We start from the raw sequence: 22,532 nt of genomic DNA, 5'->3' as shown, positions 1-22,532 counted from the left end.
AGTGAGATTGCTGCTACCGGTTCCCCTGCAGACCTGGTATTGGTCTCCCTCTTCCTGTCCCAGTTGTGAACTTTTCTGTGACTTCCGTTCTGCTGTTCTGTGATTTCCATCTCCTACAATGCCTCTTCTGCCTGGCTTTTCTTCCATTATCATAGCAGTTGAATGCTACTATACACCCTGTACTGTATTGGGAAACCTAACTGTTTATCAGCCTTTGTTTCATTTGCACCTTCTGCTTTCCAAAGCTCTAGTTTTAATGAATGTCTGTCTGTGACATTCCATCATATATTGCTGGCTGAACGTGACTGCAGTTTTGCTGCTGATATTGTTTCCTTGGACCTTGTTGCTGTTTTAGGGCACTGGACAGCTTAATCATCTGCTTTTCCTCTGGGCCTATGCTCTGGGTTGTTGTCTTTGGTTCAATCCTCTTTAGGTCTTGATATCCAGGCTACAATTGAATTTTGAGTAATGGGTAAGAAAGAGCGTTCACTATTCATCCATTTGCAGAAACTCTTGTCAGTACTCACTGAATAACTGCTTTATTATGGTTTTCCTGATACCTGTGACAAGTCAGTAGTTAATTTAGTATGACCACTGCCTATGCAGTTATTTCTATGTTTTCCTTCTGTCTTTGTCTCTCAGTTATACCAAGATCTATGAAAAGATTTGTTGTCCTGCTTATAGTACCAAACATGAAAGGTCCTCATACATGAGGAGTCTTGGGCATTAGTCAGTGATTATCATGTCATGAGCGCCAAGGCAGTGTAATAGCAAATTACAGTCAATGTTAGCAAATGAAAAGTAAGGTTCACAAGAGGGAGCAGTGTGAACAATTAATGTTCATTATTGTATTTTAAATAAAACACTCAGTAAAATAACCTGAACTTCTGAATAGAAGTTTTAATGGAATATGCAGTGCATACAAGTAGGTTTTTTGATAATGAAAATGCTTATTTAAATAAAGAAATGGAAAGAAACTCTTATGCTATATTTCATAATGTTATACCTTGCTTAGTGCTTTTTGCGTGCCTTTTATAAAGGATCATATTGATTTAAAGGATAGTTTAAAAAGAAAGAGTGGCAAGAATGTTAGTCCTATAAAAGCTTCCACAGAAAAACGTCTCAAAGTTATGTGGAAAACCAGAATAAACAGGATCAACGTGCACAAAATGATGAAAAGTATAGGAAAGGCAAACGGAATTTACTAAATTTTTGTGTGTCTTCTTACTCAGAGGTTTTTTTTAGTACCATCAATAATCAGTTGCTTAAGTAACTTGTGTGCTCTATGTTAGTGTCCTTGAAGTTGTGTAGATATGTAGATATATTTGTAAGTATTTAATTACATATAACATGAATAGGTACTACTTGTATTGAAAAAAGCTGAATATGCGCGCATTTCTTTGCAGGCTTTGATCTCACTTTAGTACATGGAGATGCAAATCCCAGAGCTCTTCTACTCCTTTAGGGAAAAAACCCTAAACAACACAGCCCACATATCCTTCAGTATTCTAATTCCACAATCTTTGCCTTTAATGTTAAGCAGATTTAAGGCCACTTGGTGCAGCAGCACTTTGTTTTATGAAATCAGTAGGCAAAACATTGGTAGAATGTTTCCACTAATGATATCCTTTAATTTGAATTGAGAGTTGCCTGCTTGCCACCAAGATGATAAAATTATGTTTTCCAAAGAGGAAGTTGTTATGGATTATACCAGTATAGTTGTTTTAGCTTCATTATCATTACTCAAGTTAACGTGTCTACGGAAAAAAATGTTTCATTGCTGAACAAGTACCCAAAATAATTAAAAAAATAGAAGAATTTGTAATATAGATTTACATCAAACAAAAAAAGTCCTAATCTTAAATCAACTGAATGATTACATATTATAAAGTAGAATGTGTCTGCATAGGTATAGAAGGAGCTAATTTGCTAAGAGGAGAAAATAGAATATTTAGAGATGTATTCTTTTCTTTGTGTTTTAACCAGCACATTATAATTACACTTGTGAAATGCAAATTTTCTCCAGACGTTTGTATTTTATGCAAATTTTTGTGGGGTTGGCTGAATTTTTAAACAAGTATTTGATTTTTCTCTCGGTTCTGCTGCTTACTCTTTAAAGTGAATCTTTAGCAATGAATCTTGCAAGCTAAAATTGATTCATTGAGAATATTTGACCAAGATTAATGCTACTAGCCTATAAAATGTGAAAATAAAGTAAACCACAGTGGTAGAACAGGGACTGCTCTTGCTTTGCCCTGAGCCTCTTCTATGAATGCTTAAGAACACGGGTTGTGTGCTTCACAGCTACCCCTCTGCAGTTTTCTATGAGACTTTGTATGAACTAACAAAAGGTGAATGGAAAGTAATGATTTCCCTGTTTATACTCACTAATGCTAATTTCCACTCATCTTTCCCACTAGTTTTCTTTCCAGTCTCCAACTAGTCCATCAGGAGCTTTTTGGTCTACTCTGAGAACATATCCAATCCTGATGGTGGCACTTCCATAACAATAAATATTACAATCTCGTATCTGAAATGAAGTCATTGGTAATCGTTTTACTGTTTGCTGCCTAGTGCTTGATATTCAGTTTAAAAGATGAAGTGAATACATATGTCCCTGTATACAAACAAAGTAAACCACATCCTGGGTTGACTGCAAAACATGATTAGTTAATCATAAGTTAATTGTACCCAATGATCAGGTTTAGGCTCTGTGCAAAATCCTTCCTGTGCTGAAAAACTGAGAAGGCGTGGGATTTTTTTAAGTAAGTCTGTTGGATTTTTTTTTTGGTGGTTTTTTTTTTTTTGTTTGTTGTTGTTATATGGACTTTTTGCAGGGAGAGGATGGGGGGTGGGTCTGTGGGTTGTTTTTTGGTTTTTGTTCTGTTTGTTTTTTCTTCTTCCTGTAATGCTGTTTAATTTGTAAAATGCTGGCTCTGGTGGGAGCTCTTGGTGTTGTGAAGAGGGTTCTTGGCACTGAGTTCTGCTTCCACTCCCGGGGTTGCAGCTGTGGTGTTCAGGTTGTATTGGGCTGGAAAGGTACAGGAAGTATTTTTAACAGCTGTGCAGTGAGTAGTACCACTGTATGGCTGCTAGAGAAGGACAGAAATGTTGGAGGGTACCTGTGTATGTACCAATTTCTTTTCTGAGTATTTTGCACAGCTGAATTGCTGGAGGCTTCTCGAACTTATTTCAAGTAGTATTGTAATGCGTTAATCCTCTACTATATTTAAAATAGCTTTAGAATTACAATTTTTGCATTGACAGAAACTGTGTGAATTGCAGTGTCTTTTGCCCTGAGCTATTCCTAGCTATTTACTTACAAATATGACTTCTGGTATGTAGCAAAAATGCATTGTAAATATTGTGATCAAAAGGAAATGGCTCCTATCAAAAATACCAGAGGGTTTGGGGTTTTTTTTCAGTTTTTAGACTGGTAGAGTATTATCTTTTCAATATTCATTTATCCAGGAGGGATAAGTTTATCTGTTTGTCAGTTGTAATTTTATTAAACACTCTCTGTTGTAGATTACTGTGCAAAACAGATCCTGTTAACATCGGAACTGTTTTGTAAACAGACTTGCAGCCAGCTAGAGCTTTAAATTCAAATATTTTTTCATTAGCAAGCAGATACTGAGATGGTCTGCTGTAGCTTAGAGAATAGTGAGTCAGAACAGTGAACAGCAAAAACTAATGTGAAGGAGGATATTTACTCTGGGGTGGTAGAGCAGTTAAAAGTCATATTTCACAAATGTGTGTTTGTTAGTGTGGCGTAATTCTATTACGTGCTGTTTGCTCTTGAGGTAAAAAAAAACCCAATCTGTGCAGTAACAGTAAATGCCTTCAGAGGAAGATTAGCATGTGAGACAGCGCTATAAGAAGTGTAGTAAAACCCAACTATCTAAAAAGCAAGAGTGAGAGGAGAAGACACAAGGAAAGCAAGCACAACCTGTATTAGGCTACTTAATAAATTTACATATTACAGGACCGTATTTCAGGAATACCTGAAACTTACTGGTGGCTTGAGTGCTGCAAAGGAAAGATTAATTTCTTATGCAATGTAAGAAGGAACATGAACATAGTTGTTGGCTTCCTAGAAATCCACTTGATTCTTGATTTATTTTTTTTTTTTTAGGAAAAAGGAGAATTTTTTAATTCCAGGTTCATATGCATTTATCTGTTGTTGAATACATTCTAATGCTGTTCAGGTATTCTGTTACTGAGGAATTCAAAATAAGAAGTTTCTGAAGAGTGAAATAAGTGTTTATCTCCATGAGATTCCTTGAACTATATCTATTACATTTTTTTATTTTTGCAGTAGGAACCTCAGCAATACTAAGGAACTGGTGAGTGTGAAAATCATTTAGACCTTTTGCAGCACTAAGGTTACAGAATCTTTTTTTAAATTTAAAAGTAACTAATTTCTGATTTTTAGGGTTTCTTATTACTAAGTTGGTGTATAGAGTGGTTCAAAAAGATCTACCACTCTTATCTCTCCATGCATTTCTAAAGGCCTCTCTTCTGAAGTTTTGCCATCACTAAGTGCTTTTTCTTGCTGAGATACGGTGTTGTGAGGTAAAAATTTGTAATATGGCATTTGTTATGAGCAGTGCAATTTTTTCTTAAATGTCCGCGATGGAAGAAACAATTATTTTAGTATTGTATGTTAAATAATAACTTTTAAAGTAGATGAAGTTGTTGCCATCTGCTTGCATTATTTTAGATGTGGAGCAGGGTGGGAGAGAGGCATGTGAAGGGAGGAAAGAAACCCCTGCAGGAATCAGATTCTTGTTCCTTCAGAGCATTGCAGGCATGTCTGGGAACGCAAGCAATTTTAAGGAAGATGGCAATAAGGAAGATGAACATGTTTGAATATGTGCAGGAAGATGTGTGTGCTCATGTTATCCGCCAAAGTCAGATTATTTTGCCAAGTCAAAAGGGTCTTCACTTTTTTCTGAAGAAGCAAAGGCCTTGAGGAGGCTGAGTTACTGGTCTTCCAAAGCATCCTAGTGATTAGATGCTCTTCATGCTTGCTAGTTACCCTAGCCCTGCTACTTCTGTTTGTAGCTTCAGACATTCCTGTTTGCTGTGAGGAGTGATCTCATTACATTTAATATCAGTGGAAATCTTTTCATTGCATTTGGAAGGCTTTAAATCTAAGTTGCCCAGTCAAAATCATGCTGAACAGCTCCCGGAGGTGTTGAGCAGCGTCAGATGTGTGGACTGTGCAAGTTAACAGAGTGCTTGGCATCTCTTACAGCATATGGTGCCATACAGGATGGTTCATTGCTGCTGAAAGCTGTTCAGTTGCTAAGTTCAGTGGTTTCTTGTGGCAGTGAAAGTCACGTATTTGAACTCCTGTATATGGTTTACGTGGTTGTAAGTGTTACTAAGTCAGCATTTCTTAAAACAGTGAAATGCCACTTTAGTTAAAGATAGATTTGGAGTGGAACTCTGAATCTGAACGTCTGTAAATTTTGGGGAAAATTGGGATTTAGATCCAAAGTGGAAGCTAATGCCTGTGGTTTTGGTTTGCTCCTCTTTTTTAGTTGTAAAAGGGAAAGAAATTGAAAATTATGCTTTCTCAAAAGAACATAAAAAATGCTGGGTCACTCCTTTGATGCTTTGGAAATACACAATGGAGTGAGATTTTGTATTAGTGGTGGAGTACTTAACATCCTCTGCAACAGATGCATGCTGAAAGCGATATCCTCTAACTAGATTTATAGAAGGATGTTGTGGCATAGTTGGAGAGAGCATATATCAAGAGAGAAATGTTCTGGATGGTGAGGCAGGTTGTATCCTCAGCAACTTTGCTGATGACACAAAACTGGGAGGAGTGGCTGATAAATCAGAGGTCTGTGCTGCTATCCAGAGGGACCCCCAAGAAGAAATGGGAAGAAGTTGTCCAACAGAAACCTCATGCAGCTTATCAAAGGGAAGTGCAAAGTCCTACACCTAGGGAGGAACAACCCCCATGCACCTTTACATGCTGGGGCCCAAGCAGCTGGAAAGCAGCTTTGCAGAAAGTGGTCTGTGTTTTTTGGTGCCCAGTACCAGGACCAGAAGCAACAGGCACAAAGTGAAACTTGGGAGGTTCCCTCTGAACATCAGGAAATACTTTTTTGCTGTGGGAGTGACCAAGCACTGGCACAAGTTCCCCGTGGAGGTTGTGGAATCTCCCTCCTTGGAGATATTCAAAAGCTGTCTGGACATGGTCCTGGGCAGTCTGCTCTAGGTGACCCTACTTGAGCAGGGGTGTTGGATGAGATGACCTCCAGAGGTGATTCTGAGAGAAGATATAACTAAAGTTGGAACACCTGTCGATTTCCTCTATAGAAAGAAGGATGAAAGCACATTGCTCAAATCTAAGCAAATGGATTATTTTATTTGTAATTAATGGTTCCAAGAGTAAGTTGCAGTGTCTCAGTTCAGGATCCTATAGGTTCATTAAGGTCTGCTGGTACTGGAAGGGGTGCCATACTGGGCACATATAGACCACGTGCCATTAAAATGCTGCTGAGATCAACCTTCCCAAGATTGTGGGGGGGAGGGAACCAAACGTGTTTTACTTATCTAAACAAAAGCTTTTGTTGAGAAGAATAATCAGAAGTTTCAGTGCTTTTCTACAGAGCCACCAGAAGTGTGATGTTGCCAGAATTACTTTTTGAACTCCCACTTAATTTCTTTTTTTTGTTCTACGCACAGAGAAACAAGAATATGTTCTTTTTAAGCTGGAAAATTGTAAAATGTGTACTGAATTGAAATATACAGTGAATGGTGGAAGGGAATACCTTTGGGCAGGGGAAAAGAAATTTTTCCAACTCTCATTTGTATTGCTAGTGTACACGTCATTCAAATTCATGAGGAGTTTAACTGCAAGATTTAAGTATGTAGTATCATTACTGCAGTAAAATGCTTTCTTCTGCAGATGGGAAACTAAAATTTAATGCAAGATAACAACTGCAATCAAAAAATAAGAAAAAAGTCAATCACCATACAGAATACTCAGCTGGAAAAATATTCTAGCCTTCAGTGGGAACTATCACTAAAAACTGCAGTATGGTGTAAAAACACAAGGCAAATGTAGGAATTGCCATACTAGTTTAACCTCATGCTATGTTTAATCTCACGTTCTTGTGCTGTGTTTAGTCTCATGTTCATGTCAAAGGTTGCCTACCTTAACACACAGTACAGCACAACAGAAATAGATCAGTAGATAGAGCTGAGGCTTCTGTGTGTCCTCTGTGTGTGGTTCAGGTGCTATACTTCAGATTAGACATAGTCTGAGTTCCATGGCTGAATGTCTCCATTACACACATGTGTTAAAGGTGTTTTGCCTTTTTTTTTTTTTTTTTTTTTTTGAAGAGAGGTCTCTCCAGAATCCATCTGCTTCATAGCTGTTGAGAGCTACAAACGTGGTGCATACCCAGGAGTAGGCTGAGTGGGACAGGGATTAAACAGTCAAGCATTTTCCAATGTATGAACTAGTGTGAAAACAAGAAAAGGTTCCAACAGTCTCTGTGCTATCCATGTAAAGCTGTGTAACTGTATGGAAAAACCAAGAATCTGAATGGGAGAGGTGCCTCTAGTGGAGCAAAAACGAAATGGCGAGAGCTGTTGGAACAAAAAACTGTATTTGCTGGCCAGATCAGTTGTGGCTCATAGCTTAAAGGATGACAGTCAAGGTAGGGGGTGCGAGAAGCAAAGTGGACTAATAAACCAGGAATAGTATGTAGGGAGGTTGGGATGCCACCATCACCAGCGCTTTAAGCTTTCTCCCAAGGACCATTGTGGCCTGCTGCAGGTGAATGTTGTTAGCAAAACAACCAGCATGGCCTCAACAGATGGGCAGGTGGAACAACTGCAGTGTGTTCTTAGAAATGGGAGGATTATAAAAATTATTTGAAAGCTTTTTTTACTGTGTTCACTATGTCTGTGTCTGCATACGCGTAGATAATTGTGCTTCATGCAGGCGCTGCTGGCAGAGGGAGAGGCTTGAATTCCTTTGTGGTTTCTGGAGAACTTCCATTGGTTGCACTGACAATGCTGCCTTGAGGAACTACTACACTGTGGGTATATCTGGATTAATTAGGGCTCGGAATACCTGACTATTACCACTTGTTTGGCTGGAAAAGTCAAACAAATTAGTCTTGGAGGAGAAATGAGTTTGAGCTGTGTTTCAGTTTGGGCTGGCACCAAAGCTAATTTCTTTTCAATGTAAATGCAACCAAGAGCACTCGAGCATTGAGAGTCCTTAGAACTTCTTCCATTAATCGTTTTACTAACCAAAAGTACACAAATGGGAAAGAACAAGGATGTTTTTAGATACAGAGATATAAAATAATGCCCAGATGCACATAAGGAAGTTCAGAGATGGTGAGGATGCAGCAGTATTGAGAAGAGCTTGCTTGTTGGGATTCATGCACTTGGTCTAGGTTAACCTGAATACTTAGTTCTGATTGCTGTTCTCCCAGATTTCCTGTGTGGTGTAAGGTGTGTCATGTGTGATCTAATTGAAAGGTCTGCTATATGGTTCTTTAATGAGTAAGTTTGGGACTCTTATTTTTGCCTAGGATACATGGATTTCTTTATTATTTTTTTGTTAAGCCAGTAAAAGGTACGTGCTTCCGTTTATAGGGTTGTCTTGCTTTTAGAATAAGGTTGTCCTAAACAGTGATGTACTGGAGGTTTACCCCAGTGGTTTTATCCTGTCTAAGTGGAGACTGAGTGTAGAAAGACCTTTTACTTTTCCTCATGTCTAGAGTTTCAGTACATGATTTGTTTTGAGTTGAGATTGCAGAAAATTAAAGGTCTCTGCAATTTGACAGAGGTATATGAAAAAGAGCAACTTCGAGATATATGCAAAAGTTATGGTGATGTGCTGATAGACCTCTGGACTGCAGAATATATATTGAAAAAAAAAGTGCATAATTTGTGGTTTTTTTAAGTGCTCCTGTTGAGATAAGGACAGAAAAGCGGTGTGTCCTTGAAAGCAGCAGCTCTATCAAGTCTATTGAATTAAATAGATTTCACTCTTGTGTGACAATATCTTGTGTAATGTGTAACAGACCTTCTAAAGCCCAGGGAATACTACATCCCTGCTGACAGTTTAAATTAATCTTGGTATGTTACAAAAATTAAAAATTATTATCTTGTCCTTGTTCTCGGAAGCTTGTTGCAAAATATATGGCTAGATGTAGTGTAAAGAAGCTTCAATTAACTTTTCTGGATGTTAATCAGATAAGCTTTAAGATTTATAATGGAACTTGGAAGCCTTCATTGTGTAAAAATGAGTCTCCTTTGGCATTCTGGGTAGTACCTAAAGCAGTTGGTTCACATATGGCAAAAAAAGGAAGCAGCTTTGTATATCAGTTTAGGAGACAGCTGGTTTTTGCTACAGATCCTCCCTCTCCTCGCTCCCCCTCCCCGTGCCAACCTTGGTAACTTTAAATACTGTCAAAGACCAAAGTTGTTAGCTTACCTGCCTACTTGGAAGCTTGTTTATTCATTGTGTAGAAGGTTTTGGAGCTTATTACTATCTAGTTTGTCCTCTCATGCAGAATCTGGGCTGGATCTTTGGACTTCTGTGGATCTGTGTATCTACACTGATTTAAACCAACAGAGGGTTTTGATCTAGTGGTTTAAAGTGCAGATATGCCTGCTAACTTGATAGTGAAGAAAATTGACCAGGGTTGGAAGCCTGTTTATGAAGAAGGCTGGGAATCTGAAGGAGAGAGAGAGAAAATAACACTATGTAAACAGGCTGCTAAAAGCTGGGTTACAATTCCTGCAGCCAACAGTGGAGAGAGCTAAAGTTATATTGGTTATTTAAATTTTTGTTATTTTTCTAATGCTCCAATGTTTCATTTTCAAACTCTGAAGTTCTTGTCAGGCAGTGTCTGGCAGGAGAGGAGGACTTTAACACCACCTTCACCTTGGTCTAGACTACAGTGCGTATTGGAAAAGTCTTACAGAGGAGGTGGGGGAATATTTTCAGATTACCAGAATACAGAATATCCATGCAGCTGCACTGGGGAAGAAGTCTTAGAAAGGCTGTTCTAGCATTGTGCTCCCTGAGGAATGGAGCCAGCCCTTCCATAGTTAAGGGCTAATATTAGGTCAGGGTCCCATACTTGTCTCTAGATTTTACTTTTTCTGATATAATTAATAATTATTCACTGCTTCTACTTACTGCTTGCAACAGGAAGGGGAAAATATTTTCTATCTGGCTGTGGAAGATATTGAAACAGACACAGAACTTCTAATTGGGTACTTGGACAGTGACATGGAAGAAGAGGAGGAAGAGGAAGAAGAAGTGACTGTTATCCAGGAAGACGAGGACAGTGGCAACAACAAAGAAGTGCAACCAGCTAGTGAAAAAAATGCAGGTGAGCAATATGTAAAAAAAAAAAAATAGGGTCATTTGACAACTTAAAAATAGTAACAAAGAAGAAACAGAACAAAAACTGTATAGGACTGGGGAACTGGAAGGCTCCTTGGGTTTAGTCTGAGCTCTTGTATGATCTTTATCACTTTATTTTGGTTTAACGTTCTTGTCTTTGCCTAATAATAAGCAGCCAGTCCTGTGAATTACTGAGTGAATGGCTAAGCCTAGATTTCATGAGAAGTTACCATTAATTTTTGAACTAAAAACTGAGTTAATTTCACCTGACACAGTCTTATGAAAGCTAAGTTTTTGCTCTAAGAGGGATAGTTTCCCTCTTACTTAGATGGGACAGAAATAAACCTTTTCATAAAACTGTTCAGCCAATCCTAAGATAAAATGTCTAAGAAAAGGTATGTGACCTAAGCTGGTGAATTCTCAGCATCTTTATCAAAGTAGAGGCAACCTGGATGACTAAATTAGGCTAACAGCCTAAGTCACACCCAACTTCATACTTTGTATCTGTTTTCAATAATGCTGGTGGTAATCTACTCAAGATAGGCTCTCTATAATCCATTCAGAGACAGTCTTTTATCAGTTTTGTGATGCTATTTTGCACAATCTGTTTCTGGCAGAAAGTCTTTCTTAATGTAACCAAAACACTCACTTAAAACTATGCCTTTACTGTTTTTTTGCCTCCAATCGTGCAGATCCCCTCACCTGCAAAGAGGACCATGCATGCCCAAACTGTGAATCCAGTTTTGCCAGCCAGGAGATTCTAGCTGAACATCTTCAGACTTTGCACCAAAAACCCAGTGAGGAAAAGGAATTTAAGTGCCGAAACTGTGGAAAGAAATTCCCTGTTAAACAAGCTCTACAAAGACAGTGAGTAGAAACAGGAGTGTTTTTTTTGGGTATTGTTTAAATCTGTTTCATTCAATCATTTATTTCTCTTGGCTTAATCACAATTTAACCTGTAATTTTCATGCTTATGTATTTGTATCCTTACCCTTTACTTTAGTCTTTTAATATGTTAATTTTTTGTATTTGTTGGAGACTTCAATTTGCATTGAGAAAATGTCTGTAATTTTTTGTTTTAAAATCATATGCTGTAGACCAGGTCAGAGTTGTTGTTTGGCTGGCAAAACCGTTGGTCTCTGTCAGTGGGCCGTTTAGTAGTTTGGGAGATGTGATTTTTAAGCTGCGGATGTCGTTACAGTACTGAAGTAAGAGTTAGAAGAAAGTAAATAGTGATCTAGAAGGACAAAAAAATGGTAGAACAGTGCTTCCTGTTTGATTAATGAAATATTTGAGTGATGAAAAAAAATAAACAGAAACATGAAAGATGTGACATCTAAGAGCAAATCTTTACTGTCCTTGATAGTGTAAATATGCAGTTTTGTCACTAAAGTCATATACCTTACAATTACGCTTTTGTACAAAAACACAACTGTTTTTGTCTCTTGTTGTTTATAATACAATTTTTTTGGCTTGCCGGTAAATGGATGTATTACTTTTTATTATACATTGAATTATAGATAGTACATTTAGTTTAACTGTCATGTTGGAAAGAAACAGACTCATATTGCATAGAATGCACTTAAGGCTGCTCTTGTAATAAATTGATCTTTCTTACATCTGAATAATGTGAACATTCCTAGAACTGGCAGCTCTGTATCAGCTCTGTGTTCTTTCGTGGAAATAAATGTGATTACATGGCAGAGAAATATTTGGTGGAGGCAATTAAGTATTTTCTCTTGAACTAGACTTGTGCCTTCTAGTCTATAGTGGAAGTTGGATTTATGCTGTATAGCTAGTTAAAAAAATTTTACATTGTGCAAGGTAAGATTAATCTGTGTGAGGATACTGCAATATCATCCTGATTCTTACTGTTTATGCATTTGATTACTCCCACTAAATTCAAGGAGACTTAACACATGAAAGAAATCACTCACCTACTTAAAGATTTGTAGAGCTGTATATATTTTTTTAGCTACTGCAAGCCTGTGTATGTTGTAGAATGTTCCCCTTATTTTTTTTTTTTTGGTTGTTTTTTATTTTTCTTTAGTGTACTTCAGTGCACAGAGAATATCAGCCCAGGAGACTCTTCAAGAAGTTTTCAGTGCTCTGTTTGCAATACTTCCTTCAGCTCAGAATCGAGGTTTTGTGTCTGAGTTACTGGACTGCTGTCATATCATTGCTGGCCTCCCTTTGCATGTTAGCTTTCAAGCTTGTTAGTTAATATGAATCCTAACAGTGAAAGAAGCTAAATGCTTTCATTCGTATTTGCTGTAAGTAATGCATGAGGTGGCCTTGGAACTCTGCAGTGCAGCATGCATTAAGCTCAGAATACTTGCTACATGTCTGGTTTCTGTAGATAGCGCTTTATGTATTGCTTTTTTTGGTTTGTTTTACTGGTTATCCCATATAGTTACGAACAGCACAAGGAGGCATGCAGAGGGGATGCCAGATTCATATGCAAGGCAGATAGCTGCGGGAAGAGGTTCAAGAGTAAGGATGCCCTGAAAAAACATAAAGAAAACGTTCACAGTGGTAAGAAAGAGTTTAATGTTTCTTTGGCAAAAAAATTGTCCTATGTGTTCCTAGCCTTAAATTTGCAAGTAACATTAAATGTTGTCTTTCGTTTATTTTTTAGTGGATTCATTTGTATCAAAAAGAAAATTAAGAAGTAACTAATTGCAAGAGTAACTATTCCTCCTCCCCCAGGGAGAAATTACTGTATTACAGATGAATCATTAGTCTACTGCAGCAAATGTAATAGGAATCTGGGGAAGTTTAAACTAGGCAAATAATGCATAAAGCAAAACATTTCAGTAGCGAGGAAAATGCAACTGTTGGCACAAACTGCTGCAGGAAGTGGTGAGTTCTTGATCATTTGGCATTTTCAGGACACAATGGGATGTCTTTCTGGAAGACATGCTTCACAAACGATTAGGCTTGGTGAGGGTATTGCATAAAATTCTAAAGCCTCTATTGTGCTGGAAGCCAGATGAGACAATCCACTAGTCCCGTTAGACCATAGGTTTTTTTTGACGTCTGTGTACTGTGAATCAATAGTTTTCAATCAAACTTCGCTCTGTTTTCATAGAAGGGCAAAATACTGCTCTCAGGTCCACAATGCAGATCTCAGTTCTGGCATTCTAAACTCTCTGCGTGTCCACTCTTAACATCAATGGAAGATCAGTATGTGTGGGACAGCAGAATACCAGAGTGAAAGAAAACGGTCTTTAGTTGATGACGACAACACTGAGATGCTTTGTAAGGTTTTCATTGCATGAGATCTCCTCCTTCTGCCAAACTCTTACAGTGTACAGAAACCCTTCCATGACTGTTCTTATAAAAGATGATCTCCTTTTCTCAGTATCAGTAAGGATTTTTTTCATCCATGAACATTGTTATGTTTAGGCTTAGCTTTGATCAGTTATGTAGTGGTATACAAATTCCACAGTTTTCTTGAGTGATCACTCCAGACATAACTGAGAGCAGATGCCTGGAGGATATTTTTGCTCTGCCTGCACAATGAGCAGAGCTTTTATTTTACCACTTGGGAGGCATAGAAATCACAACTAGTGTCAGTGCAGGAAGGAAAATAACCTACTACTGTTGAGGGACATTTCTAGAATTACTTCCTGGCTTGTGTTACCTGGTGGCAAGGGAAAGTAGAAAGGATTGTTACATGTGTTGCTCATTGTGCAAAGCTATGAACAGATATTCACTATCGCCTTTCTGTCCTTCGAGAAGGTCTCATTAATCTTCTTGTAAGTTGAAGAACTAAATGTATTCCTGTATTTAGCTGTATATCAGTATATATAAGCACTTAGCATAAGCTTTATAACAGCAAATGCATATGTGAGATTAAGTACTTTGTTTATACTACAAATTTAAGTATTGAACCAATCCATTGACAGGGTACATTGTAGTAAGAAGAATCAACCTAATACGAATTCTTTAGGAGAGCAAAAGCAGGAAAGATGTAGGAAGATGAGGATCTGGAAAATTGAGCTAGAAGCCATCTAATGAGTTTGTTTATGATCCATGCTTCCTCTGTGTGTGCCTAAGCAGTACTCCTCTTTTTTGTTCTGTGTCTGCTCTTCTCAGTGTTCAGAGTAATACGAATTTTTTACATAAGCTAGGAAATATCTTGTGTGGGCACATAGTTGTAAACAAAGAATTAGGTTTGTGGTAGCTTTGTGGGATACTAAAATAACTTTCAAAAGGTGAATGATAGATAAACACAATTAAATGTTCCGTCACTTTTTAAAGCAACTGTGAAAAGGGAAGGAAAATACATCTGGTAGCTGACCTGTGGCTTGTTTTGTAATTTACATTTTAGACTAGATTTGAATTCATGATCTGATGCTAATACAATTTCCCTGTCTTGTTCAGTTAAAGACCATTAATGATATCTTAATGCTTTCTGAATAAAGAAAAATGGGAAATGATTGTTTCACTTTGGGATCTTTTTTGTCATTGCTGCACTAATTCCTGTATTGACTTCTGGAAGAAATCAACTGTTCAGTTATAAAGTGAGTTGTTCCTAGTTGTGAATTGTGTTTTTCATATTGGATTGGTGATGTGTGATAACATTGATTTGAAAGGGTTTTTTTATTTATTGTTTTCTTGATTTACATTCCATCAGTAACTGGTTTGTTGGACACCCACAGAGAACGCCTGATATGGAACGCTTTGAAGATGGGATACAAATGTAAAAATCTTATGTCAGTCAAATGACCTGTGAGAAGTCACAGACTCAGTGGAAATATTTAGATTCTTTCATAGCACTTCCTTTTTGAGATGTTGGTAGTGTTTTGTTTCTGTTTCAGGAAATTCTAGGAAGAAGCTGATGTGTTCAGTGTGCAATAAGAAATGTTCCTCAGCAACAAATCTCCAAGAGCATCGAAAGGTCAGTAAGATGAAGGCTAACCCACAGCAGGCTTCGACTTCACTAAGATGTGAGACTCTGGTGCTTAGGTCACTTGAAAGCTGCTGTAATGCAAACCTTTGGGTAATCTATTTCATGGTTACAAAACCAATGTATTTTATTGGGCGTGTTTATTTTTGTAATCATACTTGGTTAAACCAAAAATCTTCCTGAAATTTTAATGCATCTTTTACCAAATGGAAAAATGTTTATGCTTGTATCATTTGTGCATTCCAACATTAAGCCAAAGTTGTCTGCTGTTCTTAAGCATTCTTAAACACTAAGCTAAATATAAAAGCATATTATGTAATGATAGGATACATACAGACCATAAAATAGGTTCATGAACCTTCAGTTTTTGTACAAAATACAATCAATCTTTCTTATTACTTTGTGACATACCAGTAAGGGTGTTATTTGCAATTTAGTTATGCAGTAGTAAAAAATTTTTTTCCTCAAAACCAGATTTTTAGTGTCTCTTTTGTTTAGGCACATGATCTTTTATAACCAGAACAGGAGGGGTTAACAGTTTGAAAAGCATCTATTGGAAATAAGGGGATTCGTATAGAAATACAGATGGACTATGAATATGAGATTCTGAATCCATTATACCCAAAGGAAGTCCCTGCAAGATTAATTTGATAAATCATTAAAACCCATGAGATTCTGTTTTTACAAAAAGCTACATTGTACTGTTTATCAGATTATCTGTAAGTATTTAATAATGCCCTGGTTATAACCTGAATCTATTGAGGATATAGATGATATCAATTAAAATATGTTGTTGCAAACGAAATGGTGGGGCCCCTCCTTTAAAATTTGTTTTTCTCCTTTCTTGTATTAATATGCCCTATATTTCTTGTTGAACAGGGCTATACTTTGTTACTCCTCAGACCAAATTGTGATATGCCTTGCCACATGTAATTACAGTTTTTACACATCAGTGTACCTTATGTTGGCCCTGAAAATGCAGAATATCATGGTTAGTGTGTCCATTTTATTAAAATGTTTGTTTTGTTTTGGTAGTTGTAATTCTGTGCAGACACTATGACACACACTAACAAGCATTTCAAATAGCATTGATGGTAGGTCAGTTGAGCACTTAAGAATCAGCATGAAGAATTTGTGAATAAAACTTCCGTATTTCCTCTTCTTGATCGGCTTCTTTTTTAAGGCATCCAGGAAATAGATTCACACATGTACATCAGATAGTGAAGGAGATTGCATGCAGGGCTCATGCCTTCTGTTTGCTTGAATTACTTTGCTTTTGTAGGAAGTGGGGCAGGATGCATCACAACATTGCCATAAATATTTAGACAGGCAGTAAAAAAGTAAAGAGAATAATCAGTGAAACAGGGAGGAAAAGATTTTTTTTTTCCCCCACCCATTTTCTGTCAAAGTAAAGAAATAAAGGTAGAGTATAGAAAGGTAAAGTATAGGAGATAACAGAAAAGAAGCCCAAACAACAGAGAGAAATCCAATAAACAGAGAAAGAATGTAAAAAGGGTGGCTATAGGGGAGATTAAGAGATCTGTTTACTTGCTGAAGACACAGTCATCCAGACCTGTAGCTTTCATGGCATCTTTGATTTAAACCCATTTTTAGCTTTGTGTGTCTTGCGGATTGCTTGTGCCTTAAATGTCTAAAAATAAACCCTTTCTTTGCCATGCACAATTAAACTTTGCTGTTACCATCTTCTGTCCCTTAGTCTTACCTGCTTGTTTTCCAGACTGGTGAATGTACCATGCTTATTTTTGGTGGCACAGCTGCTTTTTTTTTTTTTTTTTTTTTTTTTTTTTTTTTTAGTTTTTCTCAAATTCAGTGAAATGTAGGGCTGGAAGAGAACTCAGGACTCAGGAGGAGGTTTTCTAGCCCATTCTATTTCTGAGAGAGGAGTAAGCATGTACCTAAAGCATCCTAGATATGCACTGTCTCATATCCTGAGAAGTTCCACTAAAGAAGATTTTACCACCTGCATAGATGTCCCTTTGTATTCTGACTTTCATCTTTAGTGCTATTAATTTTTTTGAATGTGTTCATTAGTCCAGTGTTTGTTTTTAATGATGTCCTACTTAAATCTTCCTCTTTACTGCAAATTGAGTTAATTGCTCTTTGTCTTATCTGAAAAAACGTGAAGAACAATTCAACACTGTCTTCCTTGTACCAATTAGCATATTGCAAAGCTGTTATCAACTCCATTTGCAATACCTAGGCTGTACAAACACAATTATCTCAATCTTTCTTCATGCATCTGTTTTTCCAAACTACTTTTGCTTTTAGTAAGTTTTTTTCTTTCTGTGGATTCTCTTTTTGGCCTATAAGCATCTTGTGGTCAGCTGCCCAAACAAGAAGAGCAATGATGCTTAGTTGAGCCCTTGGTAGTGACAGGTATAGTGGAATGATTGTCCTGGGTTTATTGATATAGAGAATATGTCTTTTAATACGTCTCAGAGTGACAGTGCTTTCTAACAGCAGCATCAGCTCAGTATTCATATTGTTTTCTAGTGGTGCTATGTAAACTGTTAGTTATCATGTCACATTTATGCATTTGATTTCTCCTTCCTAAATAATGAGTGTTTTGAAGCTTCATTCAGTGTGGACATCATTTTGGATTCTGATCTTGTGTTCCTTAGCGATTATAGTCCTACCCAGAATAGTCTTACCTACATTTTTTATTTTTTACTTGATTTCCAAACCTACTTGCCATAACACAACTCTCCTCCTGCATGATACCTACAAAACTTTAACAACAGTTGTGATGTTGATCCACTGATGATATTGCTTTTTGTAGTGATTAGTATCTTTCTGTTTTCCATTCTGTCTATATCCACCTGTTCCCTTTTGTCTTATCTTCCAATTGTAAAGTGACATTGTTCTAGCTGATATTTATAGTAATCCATGATTTGGGCTGCTAAGTGATATGGTAGTATAAAAAAAAAAAATTACCAGCAAACACAACTGAAGAAATGCTGTACAGGAGCTTACAAAAGACTGTGTAGTAGAACAAAAAGAATTTGTTGTAAAATCTCATTTTTGCAGGTTTGTTATGTCTACTGCCAAAGCAAATGACATGCCATCTCAATTATATTCTGATACCAAGTGCTGAAGTTTAAGTAAAATGCAAAATTGAATCATTCAACATTTATAATAGTGAGCAAGCAAGCTAAAGGAGTTTTGTCCTCATTGATGTAGATTCTTGCTATAGGGTTCCTTTTGTATCTTTGAACATTAGGTGTCTTATGTTTTGGATTTGTCTTGCTCACAGGAACTTAAACTTAAAAGTGAGCCTATACATCTGAATAGCACAGGCTGCCAGACATCTCCGTTGAGGCTCTACTGTTCTGTAAGTGGAAAGGGAAGAAAAATTCAGACATGCCAATGTTGCTGGTTTCTTTTCCCAAGATGATGCAGCCAGAATAGACAGTGCTACACTTTCAGTACTTGTAGGTAGGTTGGGGGAGTATGTCTCTGGCTGTACAGCTGTGGAGTGAATTTCAGACTTTGTTGTAGGTGGGTGTTTTCAACAGTAAAGTAGCTAATGCTCCTGTTAAGAAAGAAGATTAAGGATGCCTTTGAGTGTAAGGCAGTAAAGCTTTTTTGATTTTGGAAAAGGTCATAAAACACATGCCTGTATGAAATGCAGTGCTGTTCTTTACAGGTAAGACTAGCTTGTGCTGTTGCCCTTCTGTATTTTTTATATCGGTCTGTAAGATTCCATTAAGAGAAATGCTGTAGCACAGTCTACTGGAGAGAAAATAACAGAACCGAGAAGGATCCTATTCATTGTTTTTTCTATGAGATTGAGAGTGTTTTATTGTTTATGAAAAATCTTTGATTCTTTCTTAACTTTCTTTGTTGTAGAGCTGGACTTCCTGCAAAACTATGAGGAGGAAAGTCACTCTTAAATAACATCTGTGATCCTCTCCTCCTGCCTTTTTTCACCTGCCAGTTCCAAGTGTCTCTGTGTTGGGTTTTTTTACCCTTGTTCAACACTGGGCAGTGTTTTGTTCAACTGTGCAGTCTTTATTTTTCACAATCACTGTGAAAGCCATAGAAAGATAGAGGAAACTGACTTTTGAACACCACTTTGAAAGTGTCAATCGCGTTTAATAATTTCAGTTGGATGCAATGTTCTCATATTCTCTCAAAGCACTGCCTTCCAACAGGCAGAGTCTCATCCAGTTATTGGAGTGGTAGATTGGAATTCAAATTAGTTTTTGGAAAAGCTGATCATGGATTTTGTGTATCTTCAAAGTTTTAGCTCAGTTTCACCCCCAAAACTCTTTTGAATGACCTTTTGATTTCAGTAGACCTCATGAAAATTTTACGATTCAGTCCTGTAAGTGAAGGTGTATATTTATCTGAGTGTATGTTAATCTTGTTCAGATGCTTGCTGTTTTGTATAGCACTTAACAAGTTGTTATCTGAAGGTGTAGCTCTTCAAATGCAAATGAAACAATTCTAAGCATGTTCTGACTTTAATGCAAGAGAGGTTTATGTTGGTAGCTGTTACAGCACCCTAATGAGACTAATTTTATTATATGAATAAATCATTGCACGAGAACTTGTCTGGTATTACAGCCTGTGTACTCATAAAGCATGTTACTTGACAAGTTTTCTTAAAATGAAAATCTGTTTGAATATTGTTATTCATAAAAACATTTGTTATATTTTATTACTGTTTTACCATGTAATTGTGTACTCTTCTAAAAAATGGATTAGAAGAGTGCCAGCTATAGAATATATGCTTGATAGTGACAGCTATGTAATGCACATGCATATGTCTGTGTCTGATTGTTTTCTGAGAATTGATAGAAGAGTAACAGCTATAGAATATTTATTTGATAGCTGTAGCTTTTTTTAATGCACGTGCAAGTTTCTTTTTTGATGCAGATGTATTCAGTGAGCCTTCATTTCGACAGCATTGTTTAATAAGGCATTTGTATAATGTCAAAGCATAGTCTGGGTTCTGATGTATTAAATATTATGTTTAAGAATACCTTACAAGTTATTTCAAATAATTGTGTTGGAGGGGATTCTAATAGCAGTTGGTTGCAGAATTATGTAAACTTCAGTTAACTATCCAAGTAAGAATTTTGATCTTTTGGGGAAGAGTAGAGTAGTAGATTGTGTGTGCATATAAGAGAAATTAATCTGAAATGCAGCTGGGTAAACAGAATGAATGATCTTCATTTGAGTTTACCACCTAATTCCGTCTGAGCATTTTGGTACGCATTACTGTCCACAGTGCGCAAATTTGCAGAGACTGTAGGAAATGACATAATCACTTGACAGTTTATTAAAACACTTAATTTATGCTAAAGTTTGTTTGTGAGTAGCAGTGTAAAAACATGGTGAGGTAGAATACTTAGGGAGAATCTGTTTTTGTTTTGGGTTTTTTTTTTTTTTGTTTGAAGTGGAAGGCTTAGTTGAGCTGCTTTACTGTGCTGTCTGCAAATGTTTTTCATGAGAGTATTGTGTTGAACCTTTGATATTTGTTATTTTTAGCTGCTAGATTCTCCTACGGAAAGTCTATAGAGTTCTCCAAAAAACATTTATGAAATGTGAGCGCTGACCAGAAGTTTTGCTGTCTCAGACCGCAGTACCAAAAAATTGAAATGTATGTTCAGTTGCACTGTGGCTAGGTTGAGGGGAGGTTGCTGATGGCAAATGTAATACAGAGTAGAAGGTGAACGGTAATCATGATGGGTGTAGTAGTATGTATGTATTGTGATTTTGGGGAACAATAAAGAAAATGGGATTTTTTTTTTTTTTTTTTAGTTGACCTCTGATAGAGGTTGCAACTCTCAGCTGTCTCTTCTGTTTTTCCAACACTTGTCCTTGATGACATTATGTGCTCTGATGTTGAAAATTGTGCTAATGCTTACTGCATTTACAGTTTGAGACACTGCTGCCCCTCAACTGTCTTGCCTCTAAAAGCTTTTAAGAGAAACAATCCTGGAAGTTTTTGACAGTACTTTTTTTTTAAAAAATTCTTACAGTAGTTACGAAGTAGTGACTGTGTTATTTTTACTTGCGTCTTATTGACAAGAAAAAAGTGCTTTGAAAAGGCATTCTGCATTGTTTTTTAATGCTTTAATAATAATGATATTTTGAATGGATCTGCTATTGCAAATTTGCATAAGCTGTGTTTCTAAATATAGTTGCAGTGATAGCTGTTTACAGTTATGAATATTTATTTTTTGAGATGCTGTTGTACATGAAGGGACTAGCAAGGGGGAAATTACAGAATATTCATGAATATTAGCATAGCTACTGGCTCAGAAATAGTTGTGGTCTATTAGAGACTTTCTGTATATTGTTTGAGACGTATTTAATTATCATTAAACACTCATTTTGCAGGTCCATGAGATCTTTGAGTGTCAGGAATGTGACAAGAAATTTATTTCAGCTAACCAGCTAAAACGCCATATGATAACTCATTCAGGTAATGTACAAAAATGACACAAACTTATATATATGTATATGTATTTAACGTATATTGAATTTTACCTGGATTAATTTTTTATGGAAGGCTTGATGAATTCTGTGTTGCCCTGAGCTGTTCGAGCAAATCTCAGGTTCCAAGGAAACTATCATCCTTTCTAAGCCTTTCAAAAATCCAAGTATAATGCTATAGTCTTCTTCCTGTTGCTGCTTTGTCAAGCTATTTTTTCATGCTAGCTGGGGTAGATGATGTCAGTTAGCTGGAATGGGGCAAAAGATTGCTACTTAGCTTAGAGAGGAGGTGAAGAACCGATGGGTGAAATTTCGTGTTGAAGAGAAGAGGATGGGAGCAGGGGTAAGCTGTCAGCCGGAGATCTGTGATAAAATGGGAAACATTCATATGTATATATTTTAGTGGACTCACATGCACATAGTTTCCAGTTAGAGGAAAGCAGCTCATGCTCCACATCATTTTGTAGAACATGTACAAATGTTTCACTGAGTCTGTCCTCTGCCAGAACTGCGGAGAGCGGGGAGTGGCCTGTCCATAGGTTTAGCAATATGACAGAAATTGGCTCTGCCAGGATTTCTGATCACTGTGATCTAGTGTTTGTATGTCTTTCACCAGTGATTGGAAACACCAGCCAATGCAATGAAAACACAAACACTGTTCTGTCAAATATGGTAGTGTTTTAAAAATACAGGTTTTTACAGTGGTACTGGCTTATAAATGAACTATTTTCTTGGTATCAGTCC

The 22,532-nt window shown here is 37.0% G+C and overlaps 1 protein-coding gene across 2 annotated transcripts in view; it reads left to right on the top strand.

Moving 5' to 3' along the window:
• Positions 1 to 22,532, top strand: part of PRDM5 (PR/SET domain 5) — a 90,883-nt gene that overhangs the window by 18,070 nt on the left and 50,281 nt on the right. For both annotated transcript variants that reach the window (XM_075422188.1, XM_075422189.1), the window contains exons 4-9: positions 10,208 to 10,391; positions 11,098 to 11,272; positions 12,456 to 12,548; positions 12,819 to 12,940; positions 15,232 to 15,311; positions 21,693 to 21,777. In XM_075422188.1, the coding sequence (XP_075278303.1) occupies positions 10,208 to 10,391; positions 11,098 to 11,272; positions 12,456 to 12,548; positions 12,819 to 12,940; positions 15,232 to 15,311; positions 21,693 to 21,777 (739 nt within the window). The remainder of the gene's footprint in view (positions 1 to 10,207; positions 10,392 to 11,097; positions 11,273 to 12,455; positions 12,549 to 12,818; positions 12,941 to 15,231; positions 15,312 to 21,692; positions 21,778 to 22,532) is intronic.

Source organism: Opisthocomus hoazin, chromosome 5 (genome assembly GCF_030867145.1).
Source record: "Opisthocomus hoazin isolate bOpiHoa1 chromosome 5, bOpiHoa1.hap1, whole genome shotgun sequence".
In the NCBI taxonomy this organism is placed as follows: Eukaryota; Metazoa; Chordata; class Aves; order Opisthocomiformes; family Opisthocomidae; genus Opisthocomus; species Opisthocomus hoazin.
The sequence above is the reverse complement of the archived record's forward strand: the minus strand, read 5'-3'. Positions and strand labels throughout refer to the sequence as shown.